This window comes from Gymnoscopelus braueri, assembly GCF_963280865.1.
Source record: "Gymnoscopelus braueri genome assembly, chromosome: 2".
In the NCBI taxonomy this organism is placed as follows: Eukaryota; Metazoa; Chordata; class Actinopteri; order Myctophiformes; family Myctophidae; genus Gymnoscopelus; species Gymnoscopelus braueri.
The window spans coordinates 7,709,137-7,731,052 of record NC_137604.1 but is presented as its reverse complement, the minus strand read 5'-3'; the positions used below and the strand labels follow the sequence as shown (position 1 = coordinate 7,731,052).

At 41.5% G+C, this 21,916-nt stretch overlaps 2 protein-coding genes across 3 annotated transcripts; one reads left to right on the top strand and one right to left on the bottom strand.

Moving 5' to 3' along the window:
- Positions 1-551: 551 nt before the first annotated feature.
- Positions 552-9,552, bottom strand: rbbp9 (retinoblastoma binding protein 9). 2 transcript variants are annotated; one of them, XM_080450383.1, is made up of 5 exons: positions 9,416-9,495; positions 3,780-3,822; positions 3,391-3,496; positions 2,980-3,065; positions 552-2,242 (listed from the first exon to the last, which is right to left on the bottom strand). In XM_080450383.1, the coding sequence occupies exons 2-5, from the start codon at positions 3,811-3,813 to the stop codon at positions 2,019-2,021; spliced, it is 450 nt and encodes a 149-aa protein (XP_080306509.1). In that variant the 5' UTR covers positions 3,814-3,822; positions 9,416-9,495; the 3' UTR covers positions 552-2,018. The 2 variants fall into 2 exon arrangements, with proteins under 2 accessions (XP_080306509.1, XP_080306508.1); XM_080450382.1 differs by having other exon boundaries at positions 612-2,242; positions 9,385-9,552.
- Positions 9,553-14,027: 4,475 nt separating this feature from the next.
- LOC308093777 (sodium- and chloride-dependent creatine transporter 1-like) lies at positions 14,028-15,839 on the top strand (the record flags this gene model as incomplete). Its single annotated transcript, XM_080440114.1, has 1 exon — positions 14,028-15,839. Exon 1 carries the CDS (start codon positions 14,058-14,060, stop codon positions 15,837-15,839), a length of 1,782 nt encoding a protein of 593 aa, XP_080296240.1. The 5' UTR covers positions 14,028-14,057.
- Between the last annotated feature and the right edge of the window lie 6,077 nt (positions 15,840-21,916).

The window sequence follows — 21,916 nt, the reverse complement described above, 5'->3', positions numbered from 1 at the left end:
CTATGTTAACTAATTTAGCTGGGGACCCCCTGGTACCATCCCCCCAAGGTTGAGAACCACTGAATTATAACAAAAAATGTGTCTGGTCCGGGCAGCAGATCTCTGCACTGTCAATCGCACAATTCAGTATTGTGGATTTAACCACCTTGAACACTAAATAAAGACTTCAGTGACTGGTGTCCCCCAAGGCTCCGTAATAGGTATGCTCCTTTTCCCCCTCTGCACCAGTGATTCTCAATCTGTTAAAATTCAAGGACCCTCGATATGCGTTACAAACAGACGATGGAAACCTCATGTCCAAAACGTTACTTTTTCAAGATTCAAAATTCAAAAATAGCAGATCTACAAGCTCACAAGCATCGCTTCGTGCCACATCTTGAGCTTGTTGATCGGCTACTTTTGTGTGACGCTGTAGCATGATCAAGTAGGGCGTTAATTTACGAAAAAATACGGTTTCTAAACAAGTTAGAATACAGAGATGAGAGGTTTCTGCCCGACAGCAACGATATATACTTTTTTTCCCCCTCTGGGACCAATCTACACTGTACATTTGCTTATGTTACTCGGAGAGTGCAAATGGAACCAAATGGACCATTTGCACTCAGAGTTACAGACCCGTGGTGGTCCCTGGACCTGATATTGACAACCAGTACACTAAAATCTCTTCGCTGAAAATGGCCGATCTACACAAGGTTGGCATTTTGGGAGAAATATGGATTCATGTGAAAACTTGTGATCTAGAGATCTACATTCCCAGAGAGGCAGAAAGTGAAACCCATCCCCATCATGAGCTTCCAGAAGGTGTCTTGAGGCAAATAATATGACAGAGGCTGTCAGCAACGCTTCCACAGACCTCACCAGCTCTAACTGAAGGAACATACATTTTCTCAGGATTTTCCTTGAATAGTTTAGCCCATTTAGACTGCTTTGGCCATTCAAGAAACAGCAGATATACAAGCTCATAGCGCAGCACCGAGTGCCAGGCTATGAGCTTGTAGATTGCTATTTTACTGGGGGGGATCCCTGGAACAACATATTTTGGGGGTCCTTGACATGGAAAAGTTGGAGAACCACTCCTATAGCAACATACTGTTAGGATTTAGACAACATTTTTAGATATTTGGCATATAACATCTCAAAATGTTTTGTTCCAGGGACCCCCATGAAGCAAAGATTTGAGTTACAAATGTTCGCTTTAAAAATACATATATTCAAAGACTTGCACACATTTTAAAAAATAGCAGATATACAAGCTCTGCTATTTTTGAATAGGCAAAGAAATCTAAAAATGACATGTTCCCGGTCTTAATGTGTCAATAGAATGTTCACCTCCAGGTTCATCCCACTGTGGTAATCTTTAAATATATTCAAATCTACAGTATTAAAACATTTATTTGGAGAAAAATAACTATTTGAACACAGTATGACTTTAAAAACAATTAGTGGTGAAGCACTGCTGCCCTGTAAGGTGAGTTCACTGAAATAAAAGCTGTTCCTACAATGTTACAAGCTGTCATTTATTTGATTAAGTTGAAAGGACACTTGAGTCATGAGGTTTATATTTAATCAATATTGAAGATAGAACTGTAACTAACTCAACTTTCAAAATGAACCAAGGGAATTCCTATCAGAACAGTATGCCATCCAAATATCTACTAACCCAGTGGTTCCCAAACACTGGGTCTCCATTTGTATGGGTCACAAGTAATTTTAGTTTAGTTTTTCACTACCATTACTTATGTTTTTTTAATAAAACATAAGTAGTTCAAATAGCCGTTCTACAAGCTCTCAACAATTGCAATACAGGAATTTTCACTAGTTTGAGACATCAAATGCTCCAAAAATGTACTTAAGTACAGTGCTCAGGTAAATGTACTTAGCTTAAGTTATTGTCCACCACTGCCCCTGATCAACACACTGTAGTGAAGATATGATATCTTCCAGAGATATCTAAGATATCAGTCTGTTAATGATGTCTATATGACAAAATACAGTTGCATTTAGTTTTTGCTTTTGAATTATTTGTCCTCTCTGAGCTTGTGCACGGCCTTGATGAGCTCAGGGAAGTGTGTGTTCATGAAGTGTCCTCTGTCGGTGTACTCGTGTAGCTCCGCCCCCAGGCCCTCTGCCACTTCCTTCTGCTCCGCCCAGGGCAGGAAGGGGTCGTCCCGCGAGCCAAACTGGACAATGTGGCCCACGTTCCCCCGGATCCTCTCCCACTCCCACGGACGACTGAAATACCCTGAGGATTTGAAGGAGAAACAGTTCAGTGTACCTGCACAACACATCCACCACCATTCAACAAAGAGTCTCCTTTGTGTCTCCTACCTGAACCGCTGCCTACCGGTCCACTGGTCATCACATTATTGGCTTAGGAATGTGACAAAAACTTTAAAATATCCATGAATTTGTGTCTCCATGTTGTGACTAATCGATAGAAAAAAAGATATTTTTTGGGGTGAACTATCCCTTAAACTCAAATCTTTGCTTCTGGGTCTTCTAAATCCTAACAACTTTTTCATGTCAAGGACTCCCACAATGATAATCTATTTGGTCACGGACCCCCATCTCAAAATATGTTGTAATAGGGAACCCCCAGAAGCAAAGATTTGAGTAAAAAAAAATCCCTTTAAAATCAAAATGTTCAAGATTTTTCAAAAATAGCAGATCTACAAGCTCATAGCGCCGCACTCGGTGCCGCGCTATGAGCTTGTAGATCTGCTATTTTTTAATAGCCAAAGAAGTCTTAAAATGACACAGATGCGTCCCCGGATTGAATGGGTTAACAATTTTTCTAAAGTAGCAAACATAGCAGATCTATAATAAGCTCACAACACTTTGCAATGTGACCTTGTAGATCTGCTATGGTTGCTTCTTTAGTGTGACAGGGTAGTGTGATGAATTAAGGCATTATACAAAAGGCACTATACTGTACATTCAGTCGTCCTATGAAAAATAAAGATGGGGCACAAATCTCACCACTCGCTCTCTCGTTTTCATCCCCCAGGTCTGAGGTGTACGCTCCCACCAGGATGATAGCAAACACTTTGTGTGTCTCTGCGTACCTGCAAGACAGATTTATTTTATACACATACGGTACTACATACATTATATACTGTACATACATGTCAAATCTGCAAGCCCTTTGAAGTAGGACTAGGCAATATATCAATATCAATATTGTGATATGAGACTAGACATTGTCTGGGATTTTAGATATCATAATCTGGTGATATTGAGGAATTTGGTGAACAATATTGTATTATTTGATGTTGTCTATGTTTGCCCAGGCCTACTTTGAACCAAAGTATATTCTGTTTCTCTTCAATGACATAAAGGTTAAAGTGTAGCATTGTCACATTCATATGTAACAGAGCGATCTTGGGTCACCTCATGGCCGCTGCAGCTCCAGAGCTGTGACCTATGATCACCGTCTCCTCATCACATCCCAGAGTCTCCTCCATGAAGGGCAACCACACGCTTTCTCTGGCTGTCACTGGAGCGCGCGCACACACACACACACACACACACACACACACACACACACACACACACACACACACACACACACACACACACACACACACACACACACACACACACACACACACACACACACACACACACACACACACACACACACACACACACACACACACACACACACACACACACACACAGTGTTGCAATCTCTTATTTAGATATTTTTCATCTCCAGTAATGAATGCATAATTAATGAGCTGTTTTTTAAAGTGTTACATATTTTAACATCATGTTACCGGGGTCAGGCATGTCTTTCAGCTGACACGTCATACCTGGGATCTGAAGAAAACATTGTCAACGTGGTTTGTAATGGCGTTATGTACAATGACACTATATAGCACTATTCTAACTTACTTGAGTCTCCATGTCTCTCCAGCTCTTTATTAAACAGAAAATGCATTTTCAGTGCTCTCTCCTGATTGGTTTAAACGTTGTCACCCACTATATTCTGTTTACTACAGAGCTGGAGAGACCCCTGTGACCGAACAAACGCTCTGTATCAATGATTACTATCAGAATATAGTACTTTAACCTTTTAACAAAACAAAAAAACTACCCAAAAATATCAATTATCCTACCTAATATGATTAATATGATAATCGATATACAACAGAAAACAAAAATAACCAGGAAAGCATCTTTTTGTACAGAAATGTTTGGAAGTCAGAATGTATAAAAAAGTAAACCATATATTTTCAGTAAAGGGGGCAGAGCTGTAACAGGACACAAATTAGGACTAAAATCAAATTTTGAGGTACTTTTGAGTATTTCCCCCCTACATTCTGGTATTTAAAAAAAAAAAAAAGTCTTGCAACAGAGTATTTCTACATTGCGGCATTGCTATTTGTATTAAATATCAGACTACTCCATTTGACCTAGACATCCAGGACTCCGACCAGGGCAGGAATTTCAGGGAGGCATTTTGGCCTTGTGCCGCTCAAAAAAATGGCATGCCCTGAGGCCACAGCGGCCTTAATGCCCCAGCTGACTGTACCACTTTCTCCTCTGTCTCTTTCTTGTCATGTAGACGCCAATGTTATTTTTTTGATATTCTGAATTCGAAACTCCCCTGAGTCCCCATCTTTAAACCAATCCAGTAACTTTGATTGGTGCAGGGCTGAGCACAAATCGGATTGTAAATACCATAATGTATTTATTTCACTGCAGATAGTCTGTATATTAAATTTAAAAACATCCTTAACCCTTAAATTCAATTCTCTCAATGGAATAAAATCGTATTTTATTTGATGGCCTTCCTGCCCTGGCATTTGTGCCCTCAAAAAATGGACATCACCAAAGGCCAAGTGGCCTTGCCCCTAAAATGATGAAATTCCAGGCCTGACTCCGACTTGACATTGCAGGCTTTCAATGAATGAGTTCATATTTTTTGTAACAGAGCCTTTCACACTAATATCCCCCTCCTCAGTAAGTCCAACTGTATTATAACTCAGTGAGAGCCATAGTTGAGAGCAGAGTTAAATTATTTACTGTGTTGAGACTAATATTCCAGTGAGATCCGGTCTAGAGCCCGCCTACTCCAAACATTCCGTTTCCTGTGTGTGTGCCACAGTGTTATTGTTCCCCCGCATCATGAAACAAGTAGCTTAGGTCCCGCGGGGTCATGCCTATGTTCCCTCAGCCCTATGTTCCCTCAACCCTATGTTCCCTCAATCAACAAAAAAAAACCATCCAAATTAGGCCCTATGTTCCCTCAGCCCTATATTCTCTCAGCCCTATGTTCCCCCATATCAATTTAGACCCTATGTTCCCTCAGGCTTATTTAAAAAAAAAAATAAGGTAAAACCGCTGGCAGTGGCGGATGAATTAATTAATTAATACCTGGCAATGAATGTGTGTTACATTAAACCTTACAGAAAGCCCAAATATTTAAATGTTTAAAAAGTGTCCCACTCCGATCAACTATTAATGTTATTAGTCAGAAATCTCGGCCGTCAGTGACACTTATAATCGGGGTTCCTACACATGTTCCATTTCAAAATTCCATACTTTCCAGATTCAAATTTCCAGAATTCTCTATTGATTCTTCAGACCATATTTGACATACAAGTATAATAGCTACATGTAGATGCTTATTATGTAACAAAATTGTTTTAAAATCCAACTTCACTGATATACCGATATACCTTCAACCCCTACAGTAACAGGGATGTTCGTGTACAATTGACCAGTGAACTAGAAAGGAGAACTAAAGTCTATTGACATTGCTTTATTGGCTGTTATAATAAATGACTATAAATAAAGACACTCCTACACAGAAAGTTTGTGTCTATCTAAGGCAAATGATACCTTTATGGCTTCCTTATCGTTTCCTTTATGGCTGTGTTCGTTGTCATTTCAATAGACACTGTGAATAGACTGTGACACAGAGCTTTTTTCCCCAATTCATTTTCGGTTCTTATTTATAAAGACAGAAAGAGAGACAAAAAATATGGAGGGGACAATTATATATATATATATATATATATATATATATATATATATTCAATAGATCATGGGACAATGAGTATACTGTAGATAGCACTGAGCCGGTTAGTTTGTGTCCTCGGCATAGATGTTTGACAGAGGAAACTCGTCAAACTTTTCTGTGTATGAGTGACTTACTTTATTTATAGTCATTTATTAAACAGTGTTGATATGATTGACCTAATCTAACAGCCAATAAAGCAAAGTAAATAGACTTTAGTTATCCTTTCTAGTTCACTGGTGAATTGTACATGAACATCCCTTCTGTTACTGTAGGGGTAATATAATAATAATGATATAAAGTGCTTACCAGGTGAGCACTTTATATTATTTATGGAGATGTACGGGCCTTAAACACGGAACTCCAAACACTATTTGGGGAAGTGTCCAAGGAAGGCTGTCATAGTTACTCAATTGTCATAATCAATAAAAATAAATGTATGACAGTCTTGATCCAAGGCAGGTTTCCTTTTGCAGAAAAGATAACCTGTTTACTTTTCTCATAATTGCATGACTGCATGAATGTTCAAACAAGTTTTAGATTATTTGTGATGCTATGTATAGGCTATGCAATTTTGCACAGACAATAAGAACAATAAGAATACAATTTAAGCTGATAAATGGGTTCTCTCTCCTGGTAGGGTGAAATTGGTAGCCCACCTGAAAATGTTTTTTCTGTTTATTAAAGAGCTGGAGAGACGGGGAGACCCCTGTTACTGAACAAACACTCTATAGCAATTATTGTCAGAAAATAGTGTTTTAACCTTTAACAAACAACATTTTGTTTTAGCAAGAAAATATAACTTAGAGCACCTTTATGTATAAACCTGTCCACACACTTTTGAGATATAAAAAATTTAACCTTTTGTGACATGCCATGTCTATTGTCACACTCCATTTGTAGGATTTTAAACGGTTCCATGGCCCAGGTAAAAATCTATCACTTGTTTAGGTATCTTGCTAAAAAATATCTCATGACAGACAAGAGCAAAATAATTACCCCATTTTACCAATGAATCTGAGGGAACATAGGGCTGAGGGAACATAGGGCTGAGCAGTGGTGAGCTGTGGATTTTTTAACTAAGGGGGCTATATTTTATGACGTCACGTGCGCGCGCACGTGCACGCGCGCGCGCAGGCATGTGCACATAGCAACATGCCTGCATATCCAACATAGCAACATTATTTTCCTTTTTTTATATAAAAGCCCTTTACATATATTCACCCACACATAAGTACTTAAAATAATCAATCAACTTGTCTTTACTTGAATAACTTTTTTTTGCTTTTAAAACAGTGTTTTTTAAAACAAGTAAAAAATAAAAAAAATACCCTTTTGCCACTCACCAAAACAAAGACGGTTTTATGGAGTTGAAAGCCTACTTTACTAAATGGGTCCCCACCTCACGTCTAAAATACACTTTTTGGCCAGAAAAGAAAATATTTCACCGGAATTAAAACCTGTTTTTCGTTACTCCACAGTGCCCTCTACAGATCTGGTCAATGGAATTTTCCTATTAGACCAGATTCTTCCTTCCGGTGAAATATTTTCTTTTCTGGCCAAAAAGTGTATTTTAGACGTGAGGTGGGGGCTCACAGTGTTCCCACTTAGTAGAATAGGCTTTCAACTCCATTAAACCGTCTTTGTTTTGGTGAGTACCAAAAGTGTATTTTTTATTTTTACTACAGACGAGAGGCTGCGCTACCGCGGTGCGAGGGGAAGAATCGAAAGTACCATAACGTTAAGGAGAACTCCTTCTAACGCTATGGACCAGAGCTAGACAGGGATAAGTTTGTGAGTGTCTGGCAGGCTACTAGCTCTTGTCCTCTGCTAAGCGATTAACCCTTTCACACTCCATGGCTTAATGTTATGCAAAGCAGCCAGGTTGAGGCCATTGTTAAAGGTGTTAAAGACGGCTCGCCCCCATAGAGGTATAATATAGCTCGCCCCTGACGGTGCGTTGTTGTGTTAATGATTGACGGCTCGCGGGCGGCTGACGGTGAGTGCTCGCGCGTGCATGTGGAGCTCGTGCATGTGGAGCACGCGCGAGCCCCCAGCCTGGGAACTAAGGGGTCGACGACCCCCCGTAGCACCCCCTTCAGCTCAACCCTGGGGCTGAGGGAACATAGGGTCTATTTTGGGATGGGGGAATATAAGGCTGAGGGAACATAGGGCTCAGGGAACATAGGGTCTATTTTGGGATGGGGGAATATAAGGCTGAGGGAACATAGGGCTCAGGGAACATAGGGTCTATTTTGGGATGGGGGAATATAAGGCTGAGGGAACATAGGGCTCAGGGAACATAGGGTCTATTTTGGGATGGGGGAATATAAGGCTGAGGGAACATAGGGCTGAGGGAACATAGGGTCTATTTTGGGATGGGGGGATATAAGGCTGAGGGAACATAGGGCTGAGGGAACATAGGGTCTATTTTGGGATGGGGGAATATAAGGCTGAGGGAACATAGGGCTGAGGGAACATAAGGCTGAGGGAGCATAGGGCTGAGGGAACATAGGGCTGAGGGAGCATAGGGCTGAGGGAGCATAGGGCTGAGGGAACTTGAGTACGCTCCCGCTTAGGTCCCGCTAGTCGCTAACACGACGTGGATTTACCAAACTAAATAAAAGGAGTACTTGAAGATTACACAATGGTGTAAAAATAACTCAAATGTTTTTACTTAAGTGAAAGTATCAATGCAATGTAGAAATACTCTGATAAAGTAAAAGTCCGGCAAAATCAACGTTTACTTGAGTAAAGGTACAAAAGTATTGGTACCAAAATGTATATAAAGTACTAGCCATGGTTCACATGACGCTCGTCTGTCACAAGCGTCATGGCGATACTTGTTCCTGTTTTTTGAATGGTCTCCATTTACAACCGTACATCTACATACACGTTCAGATTTCAAATATAAAGTGCTGACCCCACGGCCATGGATGTAACAAGTTGAAACAGTTGGGTCTAAGTACCCGTAACTATTGTATTGTTCAATAAAAAGCATTTTAATCCGATCGGCGGTCATTTTCCTCATAGTTATAATGTATCAGAGTGCAATACACCTCCCAAACGATAGGGTCGCGTAATTGAAAGCGTATGAAGAACATTTAGAGAACATGGCCACCGATCGGATTAAAAGGCTTTTTATTGAACAATACGGAAGATACGGGTACTTAAACTCACGCGCTTTAACTTGTAACATCATGGCCGTGGGGTAAACACTTTATATTTTAAATCTGAACGTTTATGTAGATGTACGCGTTGTAAATGTAGAAAGTACCAAAACCAGGAACAAGTTGCGCCATGACTGTCATGATATGACAGTCATGTTTCAGGGCTACATAAACGTGATGTTTCACCTTATTGATGTTCTTGTGGGCCCATCCGTACCAGTTACTGTGATGCACATCTCCTGCTCCGTTCCCAGGGACGATCACTGCCTTGCTCAACGGCATCCTAATAATCCTACTGGAATGGAGGGTTAGAAACTCTCCACGTTGGGTTTGAAACAGATCTGTTCCGTGTCTGTCAAGTGAAACATGGTGAGAGCATGCAGATCCGACCAGGGACTTCAAAATAAAGCCCCGATGCCCAGTGGTGGAAAGTGACTATGTACATTTACTCAATAAGTACACTTACTTTGGTTATTTTACAATAGCAGATCTACAAGCTCACAACTTGAGCTTGTAGATCTGCTATTTACAAGGGATTTTATACATTTGGAAACGTGTGAAATGGGACATTGTGCATAATGAGTACTTTTACTTTTAGTACTTGAGTATATGTTGATGCAATCAAAGACTAACTGTGTTTCACAGTTTGTTTTCCCTTCTTTTTTTCTGAATGGTGATAAAGAATTGGTATCTTTTTTTTTTATCAAAGAGAACTGTGTCTTTCATTAGTAAGTTCATTAGTAAGTGCTTATGAACCTCTCTCTCTCTCTCTCTCTCTCTCTCTCTCTCTCTCTCTCTCTCTCTCTCTCTATATATATATATATATATATATATATATATAATTTTTCTTTTTTTCTCCATTATTATTATTATTATATAACCTTTATTTTCCTAGTTGTTGTCAGCTGTTGAGCTTAACCCAGTTGACTACCGCCCTCTACTGGTTGTGTGTGATCATTCCTGTATGTTGAATGAGTTCTCCAATCAGGAGAAGTCTTACAGAACTGCAATGTAGAAATGATAAGAAAGTACAAGTCTGGAATTCAAAATGTACTTGAGTAAAAGTGCAAAAGTATTGGCATCAAAATACACTTAAAGTACCAAAAGTCAAAGTCACTCATTGTGCAGAATGTCCCGTTTCACATGTTCAAAATGTCTTATGCTTGTAGATCTGCTATTTTCAAATGGCCAAAATATATATAGGGCTGATCGTGGTTAATGTATCTTTTGTGATAATGATCTAAATCTGCAAAGTAAGTAACTAAAGCTGTCAAATAATTTTAGTGGAGTAAAAGTATAATATTCACAGATTTAGTGGAGTAGACGTAAAAGAACAGAAAATTGGAAATACTCCAGTAAAGTAAGAAATACCTCAAAATTGTACTTAAGAACAGTACTTGAGTAAATGTACTTAGTTGTGTAACCCATGCACCTTAAAATACATATTCTGTTTATTAAAGATCAGGAGAGACAGGGAGACCCTGTTACTGAACAAACACCCTATAGCAGTGATACTCAAACTCAGGCCTGTGGCACAATTTCGACTGGCCCCCCAATCAATCAATCAAGAAATGTAATGTAATGTCATTTAATATCACTATGAATTGAGTACAAAGGACCCCAATTGAAACAAGCCATAGGCTTTTCTTTCTTTTTTTAAAATCCTATTTAGTTGACCTTGTATTTGAACTGTACTTTAATGTGCTTTTTTTCTGCAAACTTCTAAATAAAGTATTCAATCAATCAAAAAAGTTTTTGTCACATTCCTAAGACAATAATTTGATGACCTTCAGCGGTTCCGGTAGGAGACACAAAGAGTCTCCTTTGTGTCTCCTACTGGAATCATCAAATTATTGGCTTAGGAATGCGACAAAAACTAAAAAATATCCATGAAATCAAGTCTCCATGGGGTGACTAATTGATTGAAAAAAATATTTTTTTTCGGTGAACTGTCCGCTTAATGTTGTCATTTTATCAACTGGCCCCCGACCCTTTGCCATTTTTATAATGTGACCCACAGGTTCAGCTATTTGAGTATCCCTGCCCTATAGCAATGATTACTATACAATATAGAGCTTTAACTTTTTTTTAACAAAACAACAACAACATTTGTTTTAACAAAAGAGCACCTTTAAATCGGAGGTTCTCAAAGTGAGGTCCATGGACCTTGAGGGAGTTCCAGGGGGTCCCTAGCAAAATATTTTCAAAAACAATTTAAAACGTATTTGACAAATCTTCTCTTAGTCCCTTGCACACAATCTTTTTAAATGGGGGTCCGAAGCCAAATGATTTTAGGGGTCCTTCACATGAAGGACCCCTCCAACTAGACCTAGTCCTCAGTGTTGTACACATACATCACTGTAAGGGTTAACACTGAGGAATTTTTTACTACTACCCTTGAGACCATAGTCTGTCAGCGTTGCCAGATTTTGTGAAACAAGCAGACAGGCCTTGGAAAACAAGCCAATAGGTGATGATCGTGTGCACGCAGGCAGGCACACACACACACACACACACACACACACACACACACACACACACACACACACACACACACACACACACACACACACACACACATACACATACACATACACACACACACACACACACACACACACACACACACACACACACACACACACACACACACACACACACACACTTTCTAATTAGGGGGGGGTCCTACACATTTTTGAGTAGTACATTTACTCAAGTACTGTACTTAAGTACAATGTTTTGGTATTTTAACTTTTTCCAGTTTTCAGTACTTTTACTCCACTACAATTCTATTTTTATTGGTTTTTATTAAGTTTATTGGAAAACTTTAATACTAATTACTTTGCCGATATAAACATTATATTATAAAACATACATTAACCACTTCAGCCCTATTTTATACATAGGCTATTTGAAAATAGCCGATCTACAAGCTCACAACGCGTCGCGATGTGACGCATTGTGAGCTTGTAGATCTGCTATTTTCAAACATTTTAGTACTTTTACTTTTGGTACTTTAAGTACATTTTGATACCAATACTTTTGTACTTTTACTCAAGTAAATTTTGTATTTGTGTAAGTAACAGAGCACTTCTACATTGCAGTATTGATACTTTTACTTAAGTAAAACATTTGAATACTTTTTCCACCACTGCTGGTTAAAGCAAGCCCAAAAAAACACAACCAATATTTACAAGCGACTTTACAGCAAGAACAAGCCCACACTGGCTTATAATAAGCAGACGTGGCAACAGTGCAGCCTGTCCACTCTGCACATTTATGTAACTGTAACATTACATAATGAGGCACTGAGCCCCTCCCACCTCCACATGCTCTGCAAAGCACAGCAGTGCACTCACACACTGATGAAAAGTAACTAAGTACATTTACTCAAGTATACTGTACAATTACTGTACAAATTAGAGATGTACTTTTTACTTGACTTGAGTATTTCCGTTCTTTGATACTTTATACTTCTACTCCATACATCTCCAGAGGCAAATAGTGTACTATTATTTGACAACCTTGATTACTTTGTAGATTTAGATTAGACCTGTTCTAGACTTTTGCTATTTTAAAATAGATCTGCAAGATCACATATCGCATGAGTTGTGAGCTTGTAGATCTGCTATTTTTGAAATATTTCTGCAAACCGTTAAATGGGAAATTCTGCATAAGTAGTTTCAGTACTGCAAGACAGTATGTTTTGATAACACAGGACTTTTACTTGTAAACCGAGTATTTCTACATTGTGGTATTGATACTTTTACTTAAAAAAAAAAAATCTGAGTACTTCTTCCACCACTGGACTCTCCGGGGTTATATTTGAGGTCACGTCTTCAGTGGGACATACCTTTAACCCCCCCCCCCCCCATTCCTGCCAGTGTGTGTGTGTGTGTGTGTGTGTGTGTGTGTGTGTGTGTGTGTGTGTGTGTGTGTGTGTGTGTGTGTGTGTGTGTGTGTGTGTGTGTGTGTGTGTGTGTGTATTTGTGTGTGTGCATGCGTGCGTGTGTGTGTGTGCGTGTGCGTTGCCTACAAACCAAAGTGGACTTTTCTCCTACACAGGAGACAGGACACAATGTTCCAAGTGTGTTTTATCACCAGAGTTGCTGTTTTCATGCCTACAGTAGGCCTACAACATGCATACTGTTCACTAATGTGATGCAGGGTGAGGTTGGTCTGTTACAGAATGGCATAATAATAATATAAGCCTATAGTAGATATATTTGGAGGGGCGGGATTGTATAGTATTTCCATTTGTTTTCATTTTATCCCTTAAAGGGGCACTTACCGTGCCGCACATGCGTGCGCACGTGAAAAAATACTGCCCACACGCCGTGGTGTCCCGTCCAACGAAATATTTAAGCTCCATCTCAGCACCTGCAAAAAAAAAATAGTTGGCGCCGCCACTGCAGAGTGACCAATGCTGGCGAGCAAACCAGAGGGAGGCAGTGAGGATAGATGGGCAGCGGGCAGGGCGAATCGGTGACAAGTGACGTCACAGATCCCACTGACGTCATGTCCTGACGCTGCTATTTAAAGCTGTTCTTTCTGCCAGGTAACACGTTCATTGACAGACATACAGGCATATATTATAGTTTATACCAGTCAGATTCAATTTTGATTGAAAGTGACTTTGAATCAAGTACTCCTTTAGAGAAAGAAGTACAAAGCATCACATTTTACGTTTTTAAAGATACATTAAAAACTGTTCCTGACCCAGAACCTGGGGGCCACCGCAGGAGACAAAAAAGAAGACTTGAGTATTGACCCTTTCGGGTTCAAAGTGAAGGTGATTCGGTGACTGAATGGAGAATGGCGAGGGGGCGCCGCCGGCGAGGGACACATGGGCTCGGCAGATGGACTTCATCCTGGCCTGCGTGGGCTTCGCCGTGGGCCTGGGAAACGTGTGGCGCTTCCCTTACCTGTGCTACAAGAACGGCGGAGGAGTGTTCCTCATCCCTTACGTGTTGATGGTGTTCGCCGGGGCCATACCCGTCTTCTTCCTGGAGATAGCCCTGGGTCAGTTCATGAAGGCGGGAAGCATCGACGTGTGGAACATCGCCCCTCTGTTCAAAGGCCTGGGCTTCGCGTCCATGGTCATCGTGTTCTGGTGCAACACGTACTACATCATGGTCCTGGTCTGGGCCTTTTACTACTTCATCAAGTCCATGGCCTCCACCCTCCCCTGGACCACCTGCGACAACGAATGGAACACGGACAGATGCGTAAATAGCACTTTTGTACAGACCTGTGCTCAGGGGAGCACGGGTCCCAACGCGACCTGTCAGGGCTCGCGGTCGTCCATCATCGAGTTCTGGGAGAATAAGGTGTTGAATCTCTCCGGCGGTTTGGATCAGCCCGGCACGATCAACTGGGAGCTGCTGTTGTGCCTGCTGACTGTTTGGGTCATTGTGTATTTATGTGTGTGGAAAGGAGTCAAGTCCACCGGCAAGGTCGTGTACTTCACGGCGACTTTCCCCTACGTGGTTCTTTTCATCTTATTGGTCAAAGGAGCCACGCTTCCTGGAGCGTCCGATGGCATCGTGTACTACCTCAAACCTGATTGGTCCAAACTAGGCCACGCACAGGTGTGGATCGACGCCGGGACTCAGATCTTCTTCTCCTACGCCATTGGACTGGGAGCGCTGAATGCTCTGGGCAGCTACAACAGGTTTAACTATGACTGCTACAAAGACACCTTCATCCTGGCTCTGATAAACAGCGGGACCAGTTTCTTGGCCGGGTTTGTCGTTTTCAGCATACTGGGATTCATGTCCAAAGAGCAGAACGTGCATATCTCCCAGGTGGCGGAATCTGGTCCGGGCCTGGCGTTCATAGCATACCCTAAAGCTGTGAGTTTGATGCCTTTCGCGCCTTTTTGGGCCATCCTGTTTTTCTTCATGCTGCTCTTGCTGGGGTTGGACAGCCAGTTTGTGGGCGTTGAAGGCTTCATAACGGGGTTCCTCGATTTGTTTCCCGATCACTACTGCCATCGCTACCGACGGGAGATCTCCGTGGGGGTCTTCTGTGTGCTGTGGCTCCTCATCGACCTCTCCATGATAACACAGGGGGGTATGTATGTGTTCCAGATATTTGACTTCTATTCTGCTAGTGGGATGACTCTACTTTGGCAAGCTTTCTGGCAATGTATGGTGGTGGCCTGGGTTTATGGAGCCGATCGCTTCATGGATGATGTTGCTCGCATGATTGGCTACAGACCGTGTCCGTGGATGAAATGGTGTTGGTCCTTCATTACCCCCTGTATCTGCATGGCTATTTTCCTATTCAACCTGGTTAACTATCAGCCGTTGACCTACAACAATACGTACGTGTATCCGTGGTGGGGACAGATGATTGGCTGGTTTCTGTCTCTGTCCTCCATGTTGTGTATACCTTTCTTCATAGTCTACAAGCTCTTAGGAGCCAAAGGCACGTTCAAGGAGCGCTGGGTCAAACTGACCACTCCGGTATGGGGTCCTCATCATTTGGAGAACATGTCTCCAGACACAGACATAAAGCCATCCGTGTCCCCGGGGACAAACGACGACATGAGACCAAACTCGGACGACAGGAGTGCGTCGTCTGGCGTCGATGACGAGAGAGCACTGCCCAGGTCACGACACGGGAGTCTCGTCTAGGACAGACGAGACGGAACGACAGTGTCGTCTAGACAAGGGAGCACTGTGTAGCCAGCCCCGACCGCCCAGGCTCCACCAATCACAGCACTAGGTCCCTCCGCACCTGACAACATAGGCGGTGCCCACCCTACCATGCACCAGCTCAGTGGCCTTGTGGTTAGAACGCATCTGTGTCATTTTAGATTTGAGCTGTAACCATTATTTTATACTTTGACTATTCAAAAAGAGCAGATGTACAAGTCATAGCAAGTCACAGTCATAGCATGACACCGAGTGCTATGAGCTTGTAGATCTGCTATTTTTTGAAAAATCATGAACATTTATGAAAATCTTTGAATATCTATATATTTTTTGGAGGCTTCCGGATCACTGAGCATGACGGTCGCATTCGCTTGAGCACTCCGTGTGTTAGTGACAAACTTTATTATTCCAGTACGATGCACTGACTTGTATACAGCTATATTAATTGCAAAGTTTACACATCCTTTTTTGGCTCACTTTTAATCGATAATGGCTTCCTCTGGTCGGAAAGCAGACCTGCGTGCGAGCCACAGCAAAACCCCACAGACTCCGCGGAGCCCTCCGGTCTCGTCGGAAGCAGAAGTTAACGTGGCTAATGCTAGCGTCACTGATGCTAATACTAGCTAGCATCGATGATGCTAGCGCAGCTAACCTAAACCTGGGTCAGTTGCAAACTATGCTGAATTCTCTGAAACACGACATCTGTGGAAAGATTGACTCGCTTGCAGACGAGCTTCGGGGGGGGGATTTCGGCAGTCCGAAAGGACGCGGGGGACCTGATTGAGCCCCTGCAGCAGAAAGTTAATAATCACTATCAGGCCATCAGTGAATTGGAACGGGCATCCTCGGATCACAGTGACCGTCTGGTTGAACTGGAATCCACAGTAGGCACGCTAACTGCCCAGGTGAAGACGCTGGCCGATAAATGTGAAGATTTTATTATATGTTTGAAGAAGATAAATATACTCAATAAGTATATATTTCACTGCACTGTGTTGGATTTTTATTTCATATTTAACATGATTTTTTCATGTCACTATTGCTGAGCCTTTCAAATTTTACACGTGTCTCTTTAAGGGGGATACTTCGGCGTAGGGTTATTTGTGAATTGCTGTGGGTTTTGTTATTTGTTTGTCCTTTTGGCTTGGTCGCCCTGTTGCATTCATGTTTTATTGTTCTATTTTATGTGCTTTGCACCCAGCATGTGTTCTCAGGTATTTTTCCATCCCTATGTTTGATTAATGACCCAACCTAGAGCTGCGCAGCAGTCGAGAGGTGTACTCGGGTTCTGTAGCTGGAACTGCAGAGGTCCGAATTAGCCACTCAAGAGGTGATCCAACACCTTCAACATCTTAATGTCAGTATTGCTTTCTTGCAGGAGACCCATTTGAGAAGTACCAGTCATAGAAAATTACGGAGGAATTTATCATCATTCCAATTAAAATCTAGAGGGGTGGCCATTTTAATTCATACATCTATTAGTTTAATCTGTTCTGATGTTGTTTCAGAGCCTGGTGGGAGATATGTGTTTGTTACAGGAAGATTATAGGGTTGGCCTATAATCTTGGTTTCTTTATTTCAACCAATCAGACACCTGGGACTTCCGCATCCCTATTGTGGGAGACATCATATTTAAGAGGGGAAATAATTTTGTTGGGGGTCCTTGATATGAAAAAGTTTGAGCGCCACTGATATAGCAACATACGTTTTTCAGAAACCAGTTAGAAGACGTTTGTAGATGTGGTCCCGGATTGAATGGGTTAATATCCCTCGGCTGGTTCATACCAAAGACTATAAAATGGGACCCAGTGCCTCCCTGCTTGGCAATCAGCATCAAAGGATGGACTTGGGGTATTAGAAGACATTAAGCAGAATCCCCAGAAGCAAAGATTGGAGTTAAAAATGTTCGCTTTAAAAAATATATACATTCAAAGATTTGCAAAAATGATTCACGATTTTTCAAAAAAATAGCAGATCTACAAGCTCGTAGCGCGACACTCGGTGCCGCGCTACGAGCTTGTAGATCTGCTATTTTTGAATAGCCCAAAGTATAAAATAATGGTTATACTGTAGCAAAAAAAAAAAAAATGACACAGTATGCGTTCCTGGATTGAATGTGTTAACGAGGCTTCTCAAGAGGTGGACAGGAGTGTTGGATAACAATAGTAACTAGAAAGTACTGTTCCTGAAGAAACAGTGTGGGATCGCTAAGAATGTTGAGCTGGTATTGAGTATTGATAGTGTTAGTAGTGTTATAGTAGGGTCATAATACAATGACATCAGTATTATGACGTCACTAGAATGGCATTATGCATTATGACGTCACTAAATGGCATTTCTCCATTGAAATGACCCAAAAAACGGGGGGAATAATAATAAATAATAATAATACATAGTGAAGATAGTGAAGATAACATTAGTGCGATCGCTAAAGCGATCCCACAATAAAATTAATAATGATAATAATTAAGGGTTCGAGGCCTATCAGGCTCGAAGCCTTATTGCGTTCCTTGGCGTTCTTCTTCCGCCGTTTTTGCAGTTCTGGCCTAACCGTGTGGTAACTTTTTACAAAACTCGGCAATATGGTAGAGGGCTTTGCCAAACGGCTTAGAAACTAAACTCACAACTATCGGCCAAAGGGTGGCGCTATTTCACTCAATCTCCTCCTGGGATCTTTGAGCAATCTGCACGAAACGTTTACACATGAACTTTGGACCTATACCAACAGATTTATGGGAGTGAAAACATTAAGCTTTTATGAGCCAATGAAAATTGCAGTTTTATGACAATTATTTATCTGCCCCTAACACATACATGCAGACTCACATTTGTTTGAAACTTTGCAATAATGTAGAGGGTCATTCCAAATATCACTGAAACCAATTTTACTCCAATTGGTCAAAGAGGGGCGCTATAGCATTTTTTTGAAAATGCAAACTTTAAACAGGCAAAAGTCATGCCTCGTTTGGCCGACAGCCATGAAACTTGCTTACACATGTGCCTTAACTCATGAGGAACACATCTATTACTTTGACCAGTAAGCTCCACCCTGACATTTTACGCCATATTGAGCAGTTTGAAAAACATTTAAACCCAGGATTTCTGAGCAATTTGCGTGAAACTGTGTCAAATGTGTGAGCTCCTTTTTCAACAGTTCAGGTCTGTTGAAACCACAGGATCGCCGGTTCAAGTCCCACCTCATACAGACTTCATCTCAATTGCATTGCACACAACATGATTGTATCAATGAACAAACGTGCAATTGTTAAATATAACATGAAACGCTTATTTTAGGTTAGCTATTTTCAATGTATGACGTACTTCATTCCTCCTTTTGTTTTGTTTTGTTTGATTCTCCTTTCTCACTGACCAAGGCTGTGGATTGAATAGCTCAATCAGTACAACGTTAGTCTCTTCTTCCGAAAGGTCCCTGGTTCAAACCCCACTCATTACAGTTTACATTTAAATTGCATTGTACAAAACATGACCCTGTTAATTCAGACATGTGCAATTTTTTAACAATAACATGAAATGCTTTTTTGAGAGTAGTTGTTATTTATGTATTTCTTGTGAAAATAGCCGATCTACAATCTCACAACTTTTCAAATAGCAACGCGTTGTGAGCTTGTAGATCGACTATTTTCACTAGATTCCATTCCGAGGAGACAAAACAAATCTTTATTGGTAACTGTTTTGTGAACCAGTGATCTAGAGTAGTTAGCGAAACAGAGGCTTGGTTCATAACGGACGGAAAAACCTATAGATATCAACAGACACCATCAGGGAGGCCATATCTCTAGCTCAATGACAAGAGAAGGTCGCTGGTTCGATCCCTGTCCCCAACAATGTGTTGAGGTGATCATCATTTGGAATTCTTAGTTTTACAAATAGTGTTTCTTGAGGTTAGGTCGTTGTTTTACTGAGGTTAAGGTGCGTGAGGGTGGGAGGGTGGGAAAAGAGTCATCTAGTCAGCAACCTTCCCTCTATTCCCATGGATTGGATCCACCCCTCTCTCACCTGCTCTCACTCATCACCAATTACACCTGTCACAACTCATTAGTGGCCTGGTGGCTTTTTCTTTTAAATAATGTGTAATTTCTCAAATATTTAACTTTAAGTGACCAATGCCACGTTATTGGCCATGGCCATTTAAAGGGTAGCAACATTAACAAACAAATTAGTCTATACCTGTAACAATACTCTATACACCAGGAAACCAGATTACTCATATGCTGTATTGCTTTTGCCAGGATTCGATCCCATGACCTTGCGGTCCAGAGTATAAGCGACTTTGGGATTGTTTTTCTGTAAAGTTGCTTGAAAGTGTAGTTGCTTTTTTGGCCTTGTTTCCTAATGTTGTTTGAACCAGTTGTTCTCAAACATTTTCATGGAAAGGACTCCCAAATTAATATTTGTCCGCAGAGGCGCAGCCCTTCTGAAAATATGTTGTGCCATAGACCCTCATACAAGATCTGTATGGATTTGGGAAATATTCCACACCCCCCCCCAAAAGGCTTCTTTAAAAATAGCCTATCTACAACGTGAGCTTGTAGATCGTCTATTTTCAAGTATCCAATTAATTTGTATATAGGCTTAAAGTGCTCATAGTTTTCACAAACCTGGTTGCTTATTTCTCCCGCAAAATCTGGCAACACTCACTCACAGACAACGACACACACACACACACACACACACACACACACACACACACCGCTCGCTCTCTGTGTCTTTTTCTCTCTCTCTCTCTCTCTCTGTGCAATAGTCTCAAATAAACAGCCCCCCTTTGAGCACGCTCGCTCACTCTCATTCTGTTTTATAATAATGTTTAACTTAATACAGGACTGGACGGTAACTATGCGTTGTGTGTTGTGGTCAGGTCCACCGACCTTCCATAGCCACGGTGGCTGTAATGTGCTCTCATTGGCTGTAGCGTGCATCTCCTCGCAGAGTGGTCTCAACTCCTTTCACACTGTATGATATTGTCTGATGTCCTGTCTGCGACTGAGCTGAATATCTAACAGGGTAGTTATCTGAAAACGGTCGGAAAGCCGCCGCAGAGCGGATAATCGCGGCCATATCGTCTCGCGGAGCCTTTCACACACAGCGAGCATTAGCTCGCCGATCAAAGGCCGATCTGTGTCAGATCGGGAGATTTTGTCGGCGAGCGCCAAAAAAGGTCGGCGACAGCATTATCGGACCAAATATCCTGCAGTGTGTACATGCCTTTAACCCCTAATTGCTCACAGGCCCTCATTGGAAACAAGACCGCAAGGACTTTCATGAACGGACCTGTTAAAGGAATTATCCTTTACACTGTCTACCCGCAAGTCTGTAGGTCCCTCGTTCAAACCCCAATTTAACCAGTCCAAATATAATTTACTGAACAAAAATCATGACTTTGTTAATTAATGCATGTTCACTTCTTCTCTCTCTCTTTCTCGCTCTCTCTCTCACTGCCTCTCTTTCTCTCTCTCTCTCTCTCTCTCTCTCTCTCTCTCTCTGCCTCTCTCTAACTGCCTCTCTTTCTCTCTCTCTCTCTCTCTCTCTCTCTCTCTCTCTCACTCTCTCTCTCTTTCTCTCTGCCTGCCTCTTCCTGCCTTTTCCCTCGAACCCGCTTATTGCTGCTTGCAGCTATATTTTAAATTGTCTTTGTTTGCGTATTTTATTTGTGGCGGCTGGAGGGTTTGTGTTATAATAGCAATTTATCTTCCCCACGGTTAATGACGTGATACAGACTTGAACTGGATAGACCAATCGACATGGTGTAAAGTACATTTACTCAAGGACCGCCTGCCACTCCAAGCCGCTCCGGTCTGACGGTCTGACGGTCTGACACAAAGAAATCCAGAAGTGCGCAGCACGTCTCTGATCAAGACTTCATTCAAATGTCTCCGTAATCCACACAAGTATGTTTATAAATACCTTGTGACTGTTAAGTTATATCACCAGCCGATACACGATAATACCATTTGAAACGCATGGGACAGATTTTGGCTGAATTAACCACACTCGCTTTGCGACTCGAGCGCCTCTCTCTCACAGTGGTGTAAAGTAAA